This window comes from Amphiura filiformis, chromosome 10, assembly GCF_039555335.1.
Source record: "Amphiura filiformis chromosome 10, Afil_fr2py, whole genome shotgun sequence".
Classification (NCBI taxonomy): domain Eukaryota; kingdom Metazoa; phylum Echinodermata; class Ophiuroidea; order Amphilepidida; family Amphiuridae; genus Amphiura; species Amphiura filiformis.
The window spans coordinates 55097305-55119223 of record NC_092637.1 but is presented as its reverse complement, the minus strand read 5'-3'; the positions used below and the strand labels follow the sequence as shown (position 1 = coordinate 55119223).

The window sequence follows — 21919 nt, the reverse complement described above, 5'->3', positions numbered from 1 at the left end:
TGGTGAATTACTATACACACACACGGTGGTGTACGGTAATCTTTCAAAATCAAGACGGAAAGAGTCACCGCTTTATACAGGCTGATAGGTGTCCAGTGTAAACCACAGGCATATCAACCTATAGTAGGTGAAACCAGGAAGTGATCCTGGACTAGCCAAGCCAAGCCAGTCAGTGAGTTAATACTAACCAAGCAAGGTAGCACTGCAAGCCCCACCGGGTATATATGATTAGACTAATAGTTCACCAGGCCAGATACATATTGACTGTTATCTACTGCAGACCAACAAGCAGTCACCACTCGGTTACAGAAGCAAAGCCTACCCTGTCACTGCTCACCGCTAATCTGTCGGTCGGACTTGCTAACTTTTTGATGTGTGCCAGACTTTGTTTTACTGAAGTTTTGGTACAGATTTAGATTTTGCATCTTTTCTCCAGTTCTTTGATGAATCAACCTGACTTCTTGACTGAGTTGAAAGAATTTGATGCAAAATTTTGCTCTTGCATAGCAGAATTAGCTTTGATGTTTGAACTTGACTGCTTGATTGATTGAGATTTTTTTTGCAAAAACTTTGCAATAATACTGCAAGAGAGTACTACAACATTGTTTTTGTATTTCAAATAGCTGAGTACAAAGAGGATACAATGTTGCACTAGGATTGGATGAAACACTTCCCAACATCTACTGAAGAGAAGAATAGTTTTTGAAAGTATTTGTTTCTTTCTCTTTGTGAACATCTCGTTTTATACTAATGGTTATTTCTTCCTCATCATCCACCATGGAAACGGCACCGTTATCTTTATATAACTATAGTTGGCAACTTTATCTTACTGCATGTCGGGAACAGAATCTCTATCTGTGGCCAAAAGGTAAATCTTACTTCTTGTTATTTCAATTTTTTGAAAGATTTTCTTTGGTATTAAACCGTGCACTGCATTTCGGTTTCATTTTATCATGTGCTGTGTTGGATAGGCGCATTACACCTCTGTCTATGTCCTAATAGCAAACTATAAATATATAATTGATTTAAACTTTTTAGAGACTTAATTTGTTATATTTTCTGAAAAAATGAATTGCATTTCATTTTCATAAATTTGAATTATTCCAAAACAAAGGTGTTTTATCTTACTGCATGTCGGCAGCAGAATCTTACTTTTTATTGCATTTTCTGAACGATTTTCTTTGGTATTAATAAACCACTGTCACCCATTGTTAAAACATTTTCTTGGTTTTATCATGTGTTGGTTAGGCCTATTATACCTTTATCTGTGACCAAATAGAAAATTGTAAATATAATGATTTAAATATAATGATTTAAAACCTTTTCAGTGATTTGCTCATCCAGAGGATCATAAAAATTCATCAAAATTCAGATTTTGACACTTTTGTTTGATGTGCTAACATAGCCTGCTGGTGGTTAAGCCGGAAGCTGTACATTAAAAACAAAATAAGACATTTTACATGTATCTGTAATTTCTCTACTTAATAAAGTAGAGAAATTATCTATATGCATTTGAATGGGGCTGCAACTTTATCAATACTGCTCATTTCCTTGTTTTTACCAAATTTTTCAATTAAAAAATACCTGATGACAATTTTAATGACCTTCTTCACTTTCAAGCATTTTATTCACAATTAATTGTTACATTAGTAACGATTCTAAATGGTGCAAGTACGGTAGTTTGGGTTTGACGAATCTCTGAATTTTGCCCCTATAACTATGTGGAGCAAGGTGAATGCATTAATGAAGCCCTTTCTTTGTTGTTTTAGAATCAGTGCTTTTACTGCTTTGAAAATTATATCACTCTCTCAATACATACAGTTTTTGTTGAAAAATGAAGAAAGATGAAAAAATTCAGAAAAATGATCAAGTTGTGAAAGAGACATGCTGTAAAATATTTGGATAAATTTATGTTTTTAAAATTTTTTTATAGGAGTAAGTACCTTTCAGTTTAATGAACAATTGGTATCAATGATTTTATGTTATGGTACTCCTCATGTTAATATTGAAGCTGTTTTATTTAGCCTTATGAAAAATTGAACTTACAATACAAAACACCATTTGTTCAACCCAAGACTTATCTATAGATTTGGTTCAAACTAGCAAAATACAAGTGAAAAGACCTGCCCATTGTGGTATCACATCAGTGTGCATCATTTTAGAATGTGAATCTAATAATTGAAATTAATTATCTTTTTGTCATGTTTGTGGCTAAAAATTCTTAAAATCGATACATTTTGTAGGCCTATAGAGAACTGCATTACTTTGTGATTTTGTGTAGGCTGTAGGCCTAAAATATATGACATTGTCTATTAGAAGTTACATGTACAATGAACAGAAACTGTACCTGATGTTCTGTGCATTTTGTGATATACCTTTGTTTCAAAATTAGCTTCAATTTATTTTTTACAAATTTTTGTCATAGATTGATAAAATTTGATGTTATTACGATCATCTATAACATCAAGCATAGTCTTTTGGCCAAAATGGCGCAATTATTTGGCAACAGTCTGTTTTTGAAATTTATCCATACCATCCAGGTGTTGTATTCTAGATATCTCTCTTAGCATACCCCCTGAGTATACACACTTCTCATTTATATACTACCCCTACATGTAAAAGCAACAGTAATTAACAAAACATCTTCAAAAACAGAAGTCATTTTAGGCCCAGATGGACGCAGGCTGCTATTTCAATTTAGCCAGGGCTTCTGCTGGTGAATAATCTATGGCTACACTGCTTCCATCTCCCAAGGTAGGACAAATGATAGATTAAGTGGTGCGTGTGTTATACATTGTTGCCAATCAGAGATGACAGCACCGGTGTAATATAGCGATTTCAAAATATACATCATACCATACTGATGATGAGCAATCTGCACTCAGCGTAGGCAACTTTTTTGTTTATGTTTATGAAAATGACACCGTACTGTGCTTTGTTACAACTCGGGAGCATGATCTAGATATATTGCTCATCAGAGCACTTTGTGGTAGTAGATAGGGAGGATCGGGTTTTATGGAAAGATGGGGAATTTTAAGAGCCAGATGTGCTTCTGTGAGTAGGGTAGTCATCTAAAATGTCTGATGGAGATGCGTTGTCTTGTCATATGTAATTACTCTTCCACGTGTATCATGTAGATACAGGTGGTAGTGTTTTAAACACAAAGGTGGTAGGGTGTTGTTTTTTCAGACAGTTTTTGTTCTTGAAATTTGTTGTTGATACTCTCTAAATGGTAAGTTAAAGAGTGAAGCAACTATTCTTTACCATTCCACATAGGTGTCAACTGAAAACAAGTTCAGAATTTTCTTTAAAAATTAAAAAATGTCAGAATTGTACATTTTCATGACCATATTTTGAATTAGCATGTAAAATGCATAAAAAAATTCCCTTTAAAAGGGAAGGCCAGCCTCAATGCAGAAGAGGTGTTGTAAATAGTTTGGGTCACCGTGAAAGGCATTTTTAGGATCACGCTTACATCCATGTTACATGACAGTTCACCAAACCATCAATGGCGAGAACATGCACACTGAAACAGCAAAAAACATTAACTCCTATAACTCCTGTCAACTCATTACTCCAAATTGTTCTGCATTTTTGTCTTTACTGCTTTTTACCCATGCTTGTTATTAATATCAAGAAATACACTGCAGTTGTTAGTTAATTCGCTATGTAAACTCAACTTACATGCACATTTTATTTTAAAATGATTTTATATTATTTCGCAATGTATAGTTTACTATAAAGTAGATAGTGGCAAGCACATGATAAAGGACTGATTACAAACAAGCCTAGTTCATGTGGTTCTTGAGATAGCTCTTGATATTTTGAGAAACTATCTAAGCCTATGGCTAGCATGCAGAGCATTTTAACTTGGAGTCATATGTAGGCCTATATAATAAGCATGATAAGGAACAAATTTTTGTGGCATGAAAATCAGTCTGCAAAGAGTGAACTTTTTTTACTGTGGAAGTGATATGATATTGTACTCTTGTTGATTATTGGGTAAGTCCCATTTGAAATACCCCTCCAGTAAATAGATTAAGCCATATGTATGGGTTATGGGTTTCAGAATAATTTACCTGAGTTCCATTTGAAAAACATACTCCAATTGTGGAAGGCTTTTCTTAAATCTTCCACAGGGCTATGGCAGATTTAAAATGATATATCCCATTTTAATCCACTTTTAATTCTGATTCTAAATATGGTAATGAATTTCAATAATTTTGTGCACTGGTTTCCAAAAACTTAACAGAGCAAGTTTAACTCCAAAATTCATTTTATTTTTTTGAACTGCTGAGTTACATAGTCCTGCATTCAAGTAATACTCAATCGTAATGACATTGAATACATTATCAGAATCACACTCAATTTAACACTTTACCGGGGTACCTCTATTATGACATGAAAACTCTGGTATTTGTTTTTTGGGGAAAAAAGTCACATTACACCAAACATAGCCCAAATCTCACTTAGCGAAGCAAGGTCCCCAAAACATGTTGTCTCGGGGTGACGCCTCACTCGTGTAATTGATCCGGCAAACACACACCGTTTCTATCAAATTTTCAATTTAAAAACTTCCACATTGGTGTCTGCCACCAGTGTTTTTCTACCAGTAGCAAAGTTTTGAGACCCACTTCTGGTCTCCGCGATCCCACTGCGTATAATTGCTTTTATCGACAGGAAGTCCAAGGTTAACATGGGTTCATAGGGTATAATTTTCACAAATTATAATGAAAAAAGGAGTTGAATTAGATAACTTATTGGCCGATAGCAAGGTGTGTGGAAATGATATGATACTGGGCTGGCTCCTTGTGTTTTCACTTCTTTTTCAGCTTCAGCTATTCCATTTAAAATCCACACTACCCCTGTGGAAGATTTAGCTAAAGTCTTCCACAGAGGGAGTACCGGTATGAGTTTCAAATAGAATAGACAGTTGGGTATAAACTTCCATTTGAAATGCTCATTCCAGTTGTGGAAGATATAGGTAAAGCCATAATACAGCGGGAGTATGGGTTTCAAAATGATAAACCCTGACCAATTACATTTGATTTGAAAAACCTACTCCCTCTATGGAAGATATTTCCAAAATCTTCCACAGGGGTAGTGTGGAATTAAGCCCAATGCACTGATCAGCAAGAGTTCACAAATCTAGGGCCACCTTTAGTTCTGGACTAAACTGCTTGTTGCTTCTAATGCAGCCATCAAAGGGAGTCATGAACCTACCCTCCTCAAGCCATTCACCTTGATTCACCCTTCAAAAATTATTTTTAGGCAAAGATTCACCTTCTGTCTAAAATATTATATTAGTTCAAGATTCACCTCAATAAAGAAATTATTAGGTCAAGATTCACCTGATCTGTGAGTGCTGGTTCTATGTAAAAGCATAAATAACAATTTACATGATGGTAAAGATTAGTCATAGATTCACTTTTGCGATTATTTGTTTGGATGAAGATTCACAGCATCTGAAAACTCATTGGGTCAAGATTCACCCCATGGTTTTGTCCAGTAAGTTAAAGATTAGACACATTTTCACCAACGAAATGGTGAAGTCTTGAGGAGGGTAGGGTCAAGATTCCCTTTGATTCCTGCATAAAGACAACTAATGCATTAACTACATTCTTCCCCCTTCATGATATCAGACAAATTAAATAACAGTTGTAAATTTTTGTCACAAGGTGGTTTGTGTTCAGGAGCACTTGATCGAAATTGTTCTTAGCTGAATTATCAAGGTGGATTAAGCAATTTAATTTGCATGTTAGAATGTACCTTGATATAACCAGATCCCACACATACCTGGCAAAATATGTTCATTTCTTCACTCTTTACCCATGTTTAGCCAGTCTATTCTCAAAATGAAAACAAAGGGAACCGATACAAATGGGAGTGTTATTTCAATAATGAAATGAGGTGATGTTTCATGTTGCAAAGGATTCTGGGAAGGGTAAGAAATCTTCTCGGACCAAGGTGTGGAAATGGTTATTATAGATGAGTAGAAAACAAAGTTGATAGCAAGCAAACACAGCGCATCATCACCTGGTGTATTTTACAGACATACACACAAGTAGTGTAAAGTAGCAGTCTCGGCCGGCCGGCCGGACCCATCCATCGTTTGAAACCTTACCCACTGCATCATGCCGTCCCTGCCACCAACCGTGCCTGATTCAACAACACTTAAAGACTCAAGTTTTGTTTGTATGCAATGTGAAACAAACGCCTTAAATGATCTCGCTCCGCAGACCCCTCCCGATCAATACGATCCACCACGGTTTGAAAATGAAAACCGCACGTTACCGATATAATGGGTTGTGGTGGGTGGCCCGTTGGCGAGGTCATGTGTTGGCGTTTCAGTGGCAATGTTGATGACGGTATGTGTGCGTGATTGTGTGCGTTTGTGTGTGGAGGACAGGAACAAACATGGCCTCCCTGCTGAGAAAATAACAGCCTTGAGGAGACTTTGCAGGAAGTCTCGCTTGGAGGTTGAGATGTAATCAAACCATTGTTACTTCTATTATTTTACTTTTTTACCTAATCAGTGCTTGATTCAGCCTAAAGTATCAAAAGAAGCAAATTTCACTTGTTTTTTTTAAAATCAACTTTTGATCATATCTGCCTGAGGTATTCACGTTTAAATGTCAAAAAAGTCTGAATCATGTTAATGTTTGGCAAGTTGATAACCCATTTTGAAAAAAACTAGAAGTAGCACATGAAGTATGATCTGCTAAAATTAGTTTGTGTGTTTATTGATTTGTTTATTTATTTGTTTGTTTATTTATTTATTTATTTATTTATTTATTTATTTATTTATTTATTTATTTATTTATTTATTTATTTATTTATTTATTTATTTATTTATTTTTATTTATTTTTTATTTATAAATTTAATTAATTAATTAATTAATTAATTAATTTATTTATTTATTTATTTATTTATTTATTTATTTATTTATTTATTTATTTATTTATTTATTTATTTATTTATTTATTTATTTATTTATTTATTTATTTTATTTCTTTATTTCTTTATTTCTTTATTATTTATTTACTTACTTATTTACTTGCATGCTTGCTTGCTTATTTATGAATTTATTTTTCTTGATTTACTTCATTTGAAAATGAGTTTTACAAAAATTTGGCTGAAAATATCTTCAATACTCTTCTTTAAAATGGCTTTTAAACAACATTTTATACTGTATCTTACCACAATGTTCTTATACAATCTGATCCTATCAAATGCAAGGAGTCAAATTTGAAAATTCAGTTTCTGTTGCTGAAATTATTATATCTGGTGCAGAATTATAAGCTTTAAAAATACTCATTTTTGTATGTCTTTTATTTTTAATTGCTCCCTGTTGTGCCTGTTTATCAATTTCACAATTGCCCGCTGCGATTGTCGTAAATATTTGATTGATCAATGCTTCAATGAATATTATGTATGACTGTATGTATTGAAAATCTAGGAAACTATGCACAATTCTGCCCACGTTTTCTTCATCAGTTGTATGAATGCAAAACTAGTGCCAAATTATCAGAAGACATTTAGGCAAACCTCGTTCATCTCAATTTGTAACTATCGTTAGTTGTAGAAGAAATTGGATGTCGTCGTCGCTGCAATTGGAAATTAAAACAATATCAAGAGTTGCTGTTAGACAAATAAAATTAAGGTAGCTAGTGTTTAAAGAGTGAAGAAGCAGAAAGATAGGCCGACCGATGACGGGGGACCGACGGACGATGATAAAATCAATCCCGCTAAATGGTTCTATTGAATGTAGGGTAGTCGTGGGGAGTCATCAATCTTATGATCTGTATCTAAAACAATCAACATCACGGCTTCTACTCGACTAACTGGAGTTTTCACATCTTCCTTGCGCTAAAAGGATGTAAATTCACTACATTTGTCTAATATTGCGTATATTGGTGAAATTTTGTTAACAGTTTTCAGAGGCCACAGTAAAAGTATCCTATTATAAAGAGTAGTACTATAGATTTGTGCCTTAAAAATATTTAGCAATTTGTTTCATTTTGCAAGGTGTAAAGTATGTGTATCTGACACCAATACTCAACAGAGGCATTCTGGGTTAATTTATTAAGGGATGGGCGAAAAGTTGCAAAATTGTAAGCTTATCTTCCGACTCAATTGAATTCATTGGGAGAAAGCTGCACAAAGGTTGAAAATGGGCAATATTGATGCAAAAATGACCCAGTTTCAAGGAAGAGACACATTGGGCTATTCCAATTGAAATCCAGACACCCCCTATGGAAGACATAACATTAATCTCCCACACAGAGGGTGTAGATATCAAATGGAGTCACCCATTCAGGTGACTCTATTTGAAACTCATACTCCCTGTGTAGAAGATTAAGATCATGTTTTCAGTACGGGGTCTATGGATTACAGCAGGAATAGCCCAGTTACATGTCAATTTTGTCCTGATATTTTGGACCAGGAAGCAACCCCCCTTGTTAATGCTCTGCATGCTAGCCATGCGCTTCAATGGAAGAAGTTCAAGTTTTGAAATATTTTCTCAAAATATCAAGAGCTATCTTAAGAACTACTGGATCAATACTAGGCTTGTTTGTACTCATTTTAATGCATTGTTCATGCTGATTCCAAATATGGTCATGAAAATTTACATTTCTGAAATTTTTGAATTTTTGAATTTTTTTTAAAACTTGTCGTCTGCAGTCGACACCCGCGTGAAGAGAGTTAATATGCTACCAAGGCATTAAGACTCAATAGAGTGAAGTAGATCAGTGTAGATGCGAGGTATGTCCCTTAAACCCCCTTTGCTGCATGTGATATCATCATCATCCATCTTGCATCAGTTCATTAGGCCGGCCAGGCGTCTGTGGCTAGTACTCATCCCTCCCCCTCCCCCACCCCCACACCCAGCTGATGGGTACGCCACTGAGACTTATAGGGAAGTGAATGTAAGATACAACCCTCTGCTGTGATATCATCATATCTAGTATCAGTTTATTAGGCTGGCCAGGCACCTGTGGCTAGTACTCATCCCGCCCCCTCCCCCACCCCCACACCCAGCTGATGGGTACGCCACTGAGACTTATAGGGAAGTGAATGTAAGATACAACCCTCTGCTGTGATACCATCATATCTAACATCAGTTCATTAGGCCGGCCAGGCGTCTGTGGCTAGTACTCATCGTCATAGATTAGAATTGATGAAGTGTTACCATTTATTTGTCTTTCTGTCGGAATTATTAGATTGGGGTTTTCAGAATACGACATGGCAAGGCGTGGAGCAAAGAGAAAGGGAGTGATTGCTAATAGGTGTAATGGCAGGGCCAATAGTGCCATTCCAGTAGGATACCTTACAATGTGCATCAAAGTATTATTGCTGTGTTACAAAAATGAAAAAAAAAGGGTCCAAAGTTAAAGCAGAAAACATGAAATTAAAAAGAAACATTTAAAGATAGGCTGTAGACAAATAGGTTTTGTATCATTACTACCATTTTTTTTTTTTGGGGGGGAAGGTGGAGAATAGCCTAAATTTACCTGTGATCAAATTTTGGTGGACTTAGAGAGGGAAAGTTGAAGTGTGTGATCGAAGTGGAGCAAGAGAACTATTGAGATGGGAGGGATAGGATACAGAGAGCTTTATTATAGATGGATGATGTTTTCATCTTGGAGAAAGTGAGATGACTTTAACCCCATGCGAACTTCCTGCTTGCCTTATTCCACTTGGGACGTTAAGCAGTATCCAAGAAGAAGGATTGAAGAGAAAGGAGAAAGAGCAAGAACCGGGAGGAAGAGAGGGAATTGAAAAAAATATAGGGGAAAGGAGAGAGGCATGAAAGATTGGAAAAAAGTGAAATGTTAGTTTTGTAGACTTCATCTTCAAGGACTGAGAAAGGATGAGAGCCTTTAGAGAAAAGGAGAAGCTGAGATGGATGGTGTTTTCATCTTGGGGTCGATCCTTCATGTAATTATTTCGTGTCAACTAATCCTGTAAAATTACATGAAGGAATAACCCATCTTGGAGAAAGTAAGATGACTTTAACCCCATGCGAACTACCTGCCGATTGGCCAAAAAGAAGTTTTCATTATCAATTGGACCAATCAGCAACATTGTTAGAATAATTTCACCATGGAAAAAAATTGGGGTGAATTATTTGCAAAGCTCCATTCTGATTGGTGATTAAAATGAAGATATCATGTAATTGACCAATCAGAGGAAATGTTAGATCAGCAGGTACTAGGTAGTGCTCAGGGTGTTAAGAGAGAGAAAGAGAGAGTAAGGACTTCAAGATGTTTTTGATTCCAGATGAAATAAACTAGGCTATAGTTAGACTTGACACTCTTATACCACCAAGACCAGTCATAGTAATTACCTGTTATAGCTAATGTAAGCAACAATTTGACACATAGTTGATGTCTTTCATGTGGGATATTATGGTATACGAGGGAAATCATGGGTGACAATGAGGTGCGAGCACGGGACGCAGCGTGAAATTAAAGCGTCTTCTTCATCAGCCAGATGACGACAATGGGTATCATACAACGGGGATTGGGGGTCAGTAGCAGTGCCAATAGGGTGTAGGTGTATTATGTTTCCCCAGTCTTGGGCTCCCCCCTCCTCCCAGTTAAAAACAAATTTATATTTCATGGAAAAATACTTTTGTTTCGGTAAAAATTGCCACAGGTTAGGCAAATTTTCAGCTTTAGGCCCACCTGAAATTTGCTTTGCTCCTACCCATAATGCTACTTGATACAAACTTTCTGCAATAACCATGGTATTAAATATCTCAATTTTGGTCATCAATTAATACTGGTATAAGAAAAACATTTTTCCCAAAAGTTCTCACATTTTGCATTAATAGCAATTGGTGTACACAGCAATCATTAGCAATCACGATTCTCTATTCTAGTCACTAGAGGCTTGACAAGATTTCAGATTTTCTCGCTGCCTCTAGTTTTGATGATCATGATTACAAACGGGTGTGCTTCACGTCATTACCCTGCATTGTCATTACCATCAGCAAGCATGACTCTAAACACTGTGTACGCGTATATCATATCGTCTTACTGATTTCATCACTAGATGGAAGACATGATGGTGCTTGCTTCACTAAAACCAATATGATCTCACTTCCAGGGGCATAGTCCAAAAACTACTATGTAATAACATTGCTCCAAGTTTGACTTCAAGCTGTGGGGTATGAGTTTTTGTACCCAATTCATTTTAAGGTTATTTTGTGAATGTACAAGTATATTGGGGTCAAAGACTTGTGCCTTGATAGATGAGTTATGCCTGTTCTGTGATTTGATGTTGGTGGTACATCGTCATAAGTTGACTTCACAGTTTTGAATATTTTCCAAACAATCAAGAGCTTATCTCAAGAACCACTGAACCAATACTAGGCCTGTTTGTACTCATTTTAATGCATTTTGCATGCTGATTCCAAATATGGTCATGACAGTTTACAATTCTGAAATTTTTGAATTTTTAAAAACAAAATTGGAACTTGTCGTCTGCAGTCGACACGCGGGTGGAGAGAGTTATCATTGACTTTATGATACATAACTGAATCCTTAGAACAAGCATGGTATAACATCCCCTCTGAAGGACAGAGTGCTATCATGGTTCATATACCCATTTAATTTAAAATGCAAAGTTTGGTATTAATCTACAGATGTTGCTAATTAAATTCAGCCTTTTTCCCCCAAGTCAATAACTCAGCAAATTACCACTGCCAAGAATTGAGCCCGGGACCTCATAGCAGCAGAAGCGAGTACTCTAACCACTGGGCCATGCCTTCATGTTTATTCTGTGGTTCTAACCATTGGCTTGCATGGGCTTCTTATATTATAAGTCACACAAAGGCAGGATAGAAAGTATGCATCCTATGTATAATGCTTAATTACTTAATGACTTACCATAATTAATTAAATCAATCCCTCTCTTCTAATGTCAAAGTGTGAATCAATTACCAGATTAAGCAAACTCTACAATCACAAAACAAAACTCACTTCATCAGCTGTATTGACACCAAAGCAAACACACCTTTCATGTTCATATATCATGCTATGTAGTCTGACTAAATGGATTTTGATTTTGATTCATGTCATGTCCTTTATTCCACACATCAATGGTACTAGGGGGGGGGGGGGTGGATCTTTAAATTTGCACCAAGAATGAATATTTTAGAACAAAAAGAAAAGGTATTCGAATTCATTCTTTTACTGGGGAGGGGGAGGACTAAAAAGTGGACTTTTGTGAATTGCCCTTCAAAAAAGGGCTGATTTTAACATTTTTACAGAAAGTAGTAGACCTTTTGTGAATTTTCCTTCAAAAAGGACTTACGGTATTTTGAATATATTTTTACAGAAAAATACTAGACCTTTTTTTCGGATTGGCATTTTTTTAGGGGTTGAATCACACTTCCCCTGCATGCTATACGGATCTGCCTGTTGCCACTGTAATTCTCCCACTTGAATAATTATTGAACATGGGAACATAATAATGAAACCATTTTACAGAAGACCAAAGGACTGAGTTTGTGTGGGGGTGGTGGTGGTGGAGAATAGGTCTATGGGTGAAGGGGGACGTATTCCCTCAAAAAAGAGGGAGAAATGTAAGAAAATGGTTCAGATATTTTAAAAATATGCAATTTTGACCCCATTATTTGCAAAATTTTCCAAATCATTAAGGGAGATCCTCAGGATCCCCACATCACAATGGCCACTAAAATCTGGATCGGCATCGGATGAACGGAGGAGGAAGTATAATCTCAGTGTAACCACCTGCAAAATTCAGAGCTTGTATACCATTGCCAGGTGGTATAAAGTGGAGAATCGTGCCTTAGTTGTTGGACTAATTTATGCCATAAGGATAGGGGGGTATTAAAGACAACCAAATCCAATAGCAAACATAGGGTTTATTATGTTCATATATTAAGTCATCACTTCAAGATATTAAGACAAAGGATTATCATTTTGTCAATTATGCTCAATTAGGCAGTAGCCTGGACGAGGTATTGTGTGGTTTGGTATGTGTGGAGTAGCAGGGATATGTATGGCTACTAAACAGTAGATCAACAATATGCCTACTGCATGTATAGCATTAGTGAAAGTAAGAAAAAGGAGGAAATAATTATGTATTCTTTGTTTTATTGACTTTGTGAATCATGGTGGAATAATGGATTTCTATGAATTGGTTGAAAATAATACATATTAGGTATAGATATTCTCAGAATTAGTAGGTTAATGAGTAAATATATTTGTATATGTGGGTCCATTTCAGAGAATTTGGTGTTTATAAAAAAATGGTTCGTAATTGGTTTGCAAATGTTATAAATTTAGTTGTTTTTATAGCTAAAATTGAATTAATTGAATTAATTGAATTGAATTGAATCGAATAAGCTACAACCCTGTCAATGCACAAAAGTGAATGGAGAAACACAAAGTGAAACCTAAACTAGGTACTTCATCAGGAAGGCATTTGCAGTTCAAATAGGATGGGATAGGATCCCCTAAGCAAGGGTCGCAACCCTAACCCAGTGGGTTTTCCCCAGGTCTGTCCCCCATTACCATGGCCAAGGGTAGCATAAAGGTAATCAGGGTCTAATCTAGTCATTTCCGGTAGCCAATTCGGTTTCATTACTGATAACAACAACTGACTACCAGAGATATCAATATTTGTCATTTTGCACCTCTACTCTTATAATTTTTTTATAACAGTAAATGATTTGTTATGATTATAGAGAATATTACTAATGGAGAAATTGTAGTATTGTAATTGATGTGTTTTGGCACCAAAAGGAAGTGGTTTTAATATGAATTACTGAACAAAGAAAAATATTTAGTGTGATTAAACAAAACTATGTTTGGAGTCAAGAAAGTTATACTTCCTATGTTATTTCTGATATATTTTGGTGTCAATTTCAAGAACTATGATATCTTTTGGTTCTGCAGGTGCGTAGTATGAATGAAAGTTGATTGAAATGAGCTTTTGTATCGTCAGTGAAAACAGAAGGAAATAAAAGCAATTATATACCTCATATATAGATTCCTGTCATCTGATTGGTTAAAAGTGCAGTCATTGAATTAGCTATGCCCTCCTTTTTAAGAATTACGTAAAAACTGAACTATTCCCGGCAATAGTCTTTAAAAGACTATTCCCGAATAGTCATTTTCACATCATCGGCGCGAGCGATGGCGTGTTCGCATTACGCGCGCGATGGCGTGTTCGCATTACGCACGCGGTGCCAACGCGATGCCTACCAGTTGCGGTGACGCGATCGGTTCATAAAGAAAATCTTTCTTTGTAAATTTTACCATGGCCTATATGAACAATAAAATAGGCCTTTTAACCAATCAGATGACAAAAATCTATATTAATTCGGTATATAAAACAAATATTGACTGCTTTATTCGGGACATGGTTAAGATTATAGGCCGCTTGGTGATCTCAAAACCATGCTATGACCCTCGGCTGCGCCTCGGGTCATAGCATGGTTTTGAGATCACCTTGGGCCTATAATATTAACCATGCCCCTCATAGCAGTCAATATTTGTATACTATTAATCATAATTGATTTGCTTTTTTATTCTTTGAACTTCTGAAAATATAATTAAAATAATGATTTCAACAATGTATGCTTTACCAATTCTCAATGGGCTATTCCATTTAAAATCCACACTACCCCTGTGGAAGATTTTGGAAATATCTTGCTCAGATGGAGTATGTTTTTCAAATGTAATTGGTCAGGGTTAATCATTTTGAAACCCATACTCCCCTGTATTATGGCTTTACCTATATCTTCCACAACTGGAGTGAACATTTCAATAGAAGTTACCCAATTGTCTATTCTATTCGAAACTCATACTCCCTCTGTTGAAAACTTCATCTAAATCTTCCACAGGGGTAGTGTTGATATTTAATGGAATAGCCCAATATCCCATTGGTTTTTCTGGAAGATAAAGACATATTTGGTCTTTAATTTTTGGAAAGCGCCACAGAATTTCACAAGTATGACAAGTGAACAGCGAGACATTTACCCACATGTAAATATTGAATATTGACAATTGTCTTGCAACATACAGGTTTGTTCCTCTGTGGGTTTCAATTTTTCTTAGTGAAGTAAACGTTTTCTATTTCCTTTCTTTTGTGAGAAGTCATAAGGTGAAAGTTACTAAGTGGTTTATTATAGGTTCCCTATCAAACAATGTAAGCAAACCAATATGTTCAGAGAGTATTTAAATGCATGCTGGAAATATGAGTGTAGATCTTGTGTGAGGGCATAGGCAGTTGTTGTGCCACGGGGGGCAATTGCCCCCAAAGTCAAATGTTTTTCCCCCAGTAAAAACCAAAAATTACGAAAATGTCCACTTTTTTGTGGCAATTTTGCGCAAAATTTGTTGATTTTGCCCCCCCCCCCCCTGAAATTCACTTTGCCCCCTCAATGCCTCCCCCACCTCCCGAAAAAATTCCTGGCGCAGCCACTGGGCATAGGCCTGTGTGTGAAGGCCTATGGTGAGAGCCATTTGACAAATTTTTGACATATTTTATACATTGTAGGCCTATAATAATAATAAATAATAATAATACACATGCAGACTTCGAGTTCGAGAGCGCTTTTTAAATGAAGAAACAAAGTGCTATAGGAAAGGAAAAATGCAAGGGGGGGAGGAAACATTAGGTGAATAGGTGAGTTTTCAGGTTCTTCTTGAAGGTTTGGACATTGGCAGAGTCACGAATGTATACATTATTTTTAGATTTGAATTATCTGGTCACATATCTTTTTAAACTAAAAAATTCCAGTGTACTTCTTAATAATTAACACTTACATCTTAATGTCAATAATAATACATCAAAATGAAAGTTTTGGGTTTTTACCCCTCAAATATAAAGTTATATCAAGCCTTGGGATCTCCTTATAGAACCCATACATTCCTCTTGTATGTCAGCTTAATTTGTCTCAATATTTGAGTGCAGTACTTGGTTATGCTCCCTCTGGAAGGCATTAACATGATTAATGTGTTGGAAAATTACAAAACTGATACCATAGCCAGTGTTAGTATTCGCATGTGGAGCTATAATGACATTCAGAAGCTGTGCTTAAAACCGGAAAAAATGTTTTCGTTGGGCTTTTTGTCGATGTAATGTATTTCTCTCCAACCGCCTTTGTTTACTCCTACTGTACTGAGTCGAAGAAATGGGGTCTTTAGAAGATGAAAGTCAACCGCTGCAGTCAAAGCAAACAGATTGGTGGACTTGTTGGCTTGTCGCTAAACTTCTTCAAAGAATGCTAATTCGTTCACCTTTATTGTCAGGGAAAGTCAAATGTTGATTCGGTGTGTTGCCACTTAAGACTTGCACAAATAAAGCATGCTAGAGATTTCAGTGGGTCTATAAATTGGATTAAAACTTATAACCTTTAACTGTCCATGACATTAATTAATATGTTTAGTTAACTTCTTTATGTTTGTAAACTTAATTAACTTTTTGTCCCAGGATTAAGTTTGTATCACCCTGAATTTAATTGTGACTTTTTTTTTATCAATCTGACTCTTCTCTAGTATTATTAATATCTTGGTCTACAGGTTGTTCATGTTTGTACCTTTGGTTCTATATTGAGTTTGTTTGTTTGTTTGTTTGTGTGCAAGTTGTCTCCTTCATAAATGACAAAGTTATACAACTGGCAAGTTTTCATCTTTATATAGACACTCAATATCTGAACAATTAAAATTTTGATTTTATAAGCCTTTAACTGAGATTAAGTTTATTATTAATTAAAATCAGGGGAAGACTAAATTAATTGGAGAGAAAGAAACACTAAAGAACATGTATAGACATTCTTTACTCCACCAATCGTGATGAATTTGATAAAGAACATAAACAGTACATTATAGCAACAAGCTCCCAAACATATTTCTTCAAAAAATATTTTCAATTAGTAGCCCATGTTACCACCTTAGTAAAGTCAGAGCTAGGCAGACGGCAAGTTCAGTAGAATTCTCTCCAACAACCTCCGTTGCCATGCGAGGGACTGACACGTTCCTTTCCTCCCTAGCAAACACTGCCTGAATTTGCATAGGCTAGCACGTATATATGTAACCAGCTTAGCGCCCATGATAGCCAAGCTAGCGTTAGCTAACAATAATACGGCGGCTGCCTAGTTCTTCATCGACTGTGTGTTCAAAGGTGTAAATCTGCAGCATGGTCAGTGTTTTATGTTGCGTTAAGCATGACCGGTACTTTTATGCCTCATACAGGAAGTATTTGGAGACAAAGCCGTTATATTTGATCATCATATGCATTTCCCTTATTGCCCGTTTTGTGTGAATTAAGGCACTTGCAGTGCACTGAGTTGGCTGGGTATGTAAAGTCACTGTTCCCTAGCAGTAGCATTTAAATTACAGCCAGTATTATTATTATAGTTTGTGTAAATTGAAAGAAGCAACACAAAGCAACTGGTTATTTTCAATTACAAATTTAACAAAATTATAAGTTCAAATAGTATGCAGAAATGTGCACGAGAGAAAAAGGTATATGATTTTGAAAGGAAATCTTCATAATACTTCATAATAAGTAGCCAAATGATAAAAGATGAAGTTAATTTAGTCAATAAATATTCATCAGAAATTCAGAAGTTTGATCACTTTTTGGCCCATTATACCTCCTAGTTTGGTCAAAGTTGGTTACAAATACAACACAGCAATTTTGATTGAAATAGATCTATTATGTTTACAACATCGAATTGCTGGCAACTTATGCAGGAGCCAAAGGAATCTTGGACACCCTGGCTTGAGCCTATACCCTCTCAAGCCATTCACCTTGATTCATTCTTCAGAAGTTATTTTAGGCAAAGATTCACCTTTTGTCAAAAAAATATTAGTTTAAGATTCACCACAAGAAAAAAACTATTAGGTCAAGATCGATCTGTGAATTGTTGGTTCTAGAACTTCTATGTACAAGCATATATACAACAACCTACATAAAGACAAAAATTATAGTCTAAGACTTCCCTTTGTAATTTTTTGTTTGGTTGACGATTCACATCGTCTGAAATGGCATTGGGTCAAGATCCACCCTATGGAGATTAGACTCACTTTCACCAATGAATGGTGAAGGCTTGAGGAGGGTAGGGTCAAGATTGCCTTTGATCCTTGCATTAGGCATTTCAACCTCAGTGCACTGAGCTAACGATAACAACTCAATTTTCAAAATTCCCAACTTTGGTGTGAGTGGATCAGATTAGATCAGATCATATTGAAATCATAATGAAATTGTAACAAGTTCATGAGGTGAAGCAATGCGTGTACAGAGTTCATCTTACGAAATTAAAATCATATGAATTGTTTGCCAATCAGAATATGACTTCATAAAAAGCTGGGCTTAAGTAATTGCTGATTAAACTTCTATTGGAAAGTCAAATAGTCATTGTATGATGGGACTACAAAAGCCTGGTGATGTGCACAGGATACGTATTAATCTGCATTAATGTGGAACTGTTTTAGTGCGGTGAAACATATAATCCAATTTGCTCAAATTTGAATCAAACAAACATATCCATTTTTTGACACAGAGAAGTAATTATTCATTGGTAGAGCACCAGCGCAGTCACCTTTGGAGCCTTATTTCACCCTTATACAGATGAGCACTCCATTATAATGCCTCTTTGAAGGTGTCTTGGGAAGTATTTTCTTGAACTAGAAATAATCTAGTTATCTTGAACTAGAAAATATAGTTATATAGTGTACATATATAATTTGGCTTCCTTCATTTACATCTGGATTGGATCTGAATTAATTATCAATAATGGATCTAGATTTGTCTAAATGAAAAAGCACTGTATGAAGAACCTTATTTTTAAGCAAGTTGCTTTTAATACTGAACTTCAGAAGGAACCGCTTGACTCACCAAACATGGCATTATATGAATTAGGGCATTTCGTGTGTACTCGGAGTGTATTCTTTTTTATGTGGCAATTTTTGGAATCAGTTTGGCTGCTGGGCCAAGCCTGGTTGGCATCTGTATGTATTGTATAAATAAAGATATAATTTTGACCTATTCTTAAGGTAATGGTGTCAAATTATAAGCATTTTGTCTCTCCAAATCGCAGTTGTGTTACATACAAGGAGGTAATTACAGTACTTTGGTTCAACTCAAGTACGGTAGTGATATCAAGCTTTTTCGAGGTTGTGCCACAAGCGTGCTGACAAACTGTCCTTAGACATGTGCGTGTACACTCTGTATGATTAACTTTACGTGCGGGATTCGATACTCTGACCAGCGAAATACGCACCTATGTCACTACTGAACTTAGGGTGAACCAAAGTTTATAATAAAAAAATTCCAGTCTTTTCCTTTGATAAGGAAGTTGGAGTATACTTTGATACCTCTGCATCAGTACCAAGTTTGTTTTAAAATACAGAGTGATCTTGAAGTTCGAAGGTCTCAGGTTCTAATCCTGGTGTATATGACATTATTTGTGTTTGTTGCAGAGGTCCCAGGTTCTGGGACATTTCTTTTGGTTATGTTCTTTGAGCATCTCAAGGAACATAAATTAATGTTTACTTACATGTTATGATCCTCAAGCGAAGTTTGTTTATTAAGGGTAGACGAGGTATTGTTGGTCGAAGCAACCTAAAAATCAATTTTCATTATCTATATCAATATATTATTGAAAATTAACGCCTTGATGTTTTGCAAAAGTTCATTCTACAAATCATATACTTTGCAAACTTGCTTAATTTATTGTTGATAATGAGTTATGTACGTTTTACAAAAGTAATGTTGTTTCAGCCCTCTTTACAACGTAACTCAAGAACCACAGCACCTATAAAAGTGTATCTGTGATATTTTAATTCTTCTACACGCTCGCTATGAATTGAGCAATGTAGTTTTTGCCAAAGCTCACTACCATTCGTAAGATGCCGTGAACTACCAAATCACAACAGTTTAGAATAATTAATAACCTTAAATACATTATTCACATAATCAACTCATGTTTCAATACTTTTATTATATCTTTCAGAACTAAAGAAGATCAAATCATCTGGTCCACCAACCCCACCACTCACACCAACAAGTCAGAATCAGGTTCAACCAGTCACAGGATACCCCGCTTTCACATTACCAAACGGCATCACAGCATACAGCACCACCGGGAGCACTAGCTCGCTGAGGCTCCCGCATAAACCAATCGAACCTGTGCCAATTCTCCCCATTGCCGGCGGCGCATGGGGACACTACCACTGGCCAGTCGTGACGTCCAGCTCCCCGACACATTCCATGACCTCGTCAGAACTCGCAGCTGCACGCGCCGCTCTCACCGGCATCACCGGCAGCGCGGAGTATCACAAACTAGACTGCGTCACGCGCATCCCACCGACGGGGACAGCCGCGTTTTTACAGACGCATCATCACCAGCAACAAAAGTTGCAGAAATCTGCACCTAAATTTGACTTTCATAATCTTGTGAAAGCAGCGACACAGCCTTGTAGTGCAGACTTCAAAAAGACAGCAACCAAATCTGGTACTTTCGGCATGGGGATGGGACTTCACCAGCCGACAGAGAGGAGGAGAGGGAGGGGTCCCACCAGGGCTAAGAAAGAATTCATATGCAAATATTGCGGTCGACACTTCACTAAGTCTTATAACCTGTTGATACATGAGAGAACACATACAGATGAACGCCCCTACTCGTGTGATATCTGCCACAAAGCATTCCGTAGACAAGATCATCTCAGAGACCATAGGTAAGATTAATTAATCAATCAATCAAATCAATCAATCATAATTACATCGTAGAAACCACAGGTAAGATCAATTAATCAAATTGATCAATCAATCAATCATAATTACATCTTAAAGACCACAGATAAACTAATTAATCAATCCAATTGATCAATCAGTCAATCAATCAATCACAATCACATCGTAGAGACCACAGGTATAAGATCATGATTGATCAATCAATAATCAAAATCAACCAATCAATCACAATCACACCCTAGAGACCACAGGAAATCTAATTGATCAATCGAGTGAGATCAATCAATCAATCAAATCAATCAACCAGTCAGTCACAGTCACTTTAACCATTTTATACTAATATCAATTTTATTTAATCCATTTAACTCAATTTGATCAAGTAATTTAATTGATTTATCAACTGTCAATAATCCAATTAAGTATACATACAAGTCTATAACTAGTAGTAGAATGTTGATCAATCAATCAACCCAAAGCATTGGCTGATCAATCAATCAAGCAGTCAGTCAATCAATCAGTAGTAATTCATGTCAAATTCACATTTTTATTAATATTGATAAGTTTATGAGTTACTCTGACAGTCAAAATGTTCAAAAACTTGTCAATTTTTTATTCAATTGTGCCATAAATCAGTACCAAATGTATCAATCATATACACATGAGAATATGCCATTCCAATTGAAATCCTTACACCCAGTATGGGATACATGACCTTAATCTCCTACACAGGGTGTAGATGTCAAATGGAGTCCCCCATTCAGGTAACCACAATTGTAAATCACACCACCTGTGTGGGAGATTTAGGCCATGTCTTCCATATTATGGGGTGTATGGACTTCAACTGGAATAGCCTAACAGGCTGTCAGTCTCATGTCATTCAAAGTGAATGATGTGAAGAAACTACAGTCATGTTGTCTGTCCTGGTTATGAGTGATAGCGATAAAGATTAGCCCCCATTTATATGTGATCACAGACTAAAGCGCTCCACAGACTCCGAGTATTAGACGTACAATATTGTATGTACAATATCTGCGTTATTTAATCGAGTCCCATTCTATTTCCAGTAATGTTTAAGTTCTAACGAATGTTTGATGACGAAAAATCGATAATATGTTACATATAATATCTAGTAGAAATATATTATCGATTTTACGTCATCAAACATTCGTTAGAACT

General features: G+C 36.1%; 1 protein-coding gene across 1 annotated transcript in view; it reads left to right on the top strand.

The window, feature by feature from the left end:
* The first annotated feature begins 521 nt into the window (after positions 1-521).
* Positions 522-21919, top strand: part of LOC140163039 (uncharacterized) — a 45131-nt gene continuing 23733 nt past the window's right edge. Inside the window, exons 1-2 of the mRNA XM_072186381.1 lie at positions 522-868; positions 20004-20727. Coding sequence (XP_072042482.1) covers positions 751-868; positions 20004-20727 — 842 coding nt within the window. The 5' untranslated portion in view covers positions 522-750. The remainder of the gene's footprint in view (positions 869-20003; positions 20728-21919) is intronic.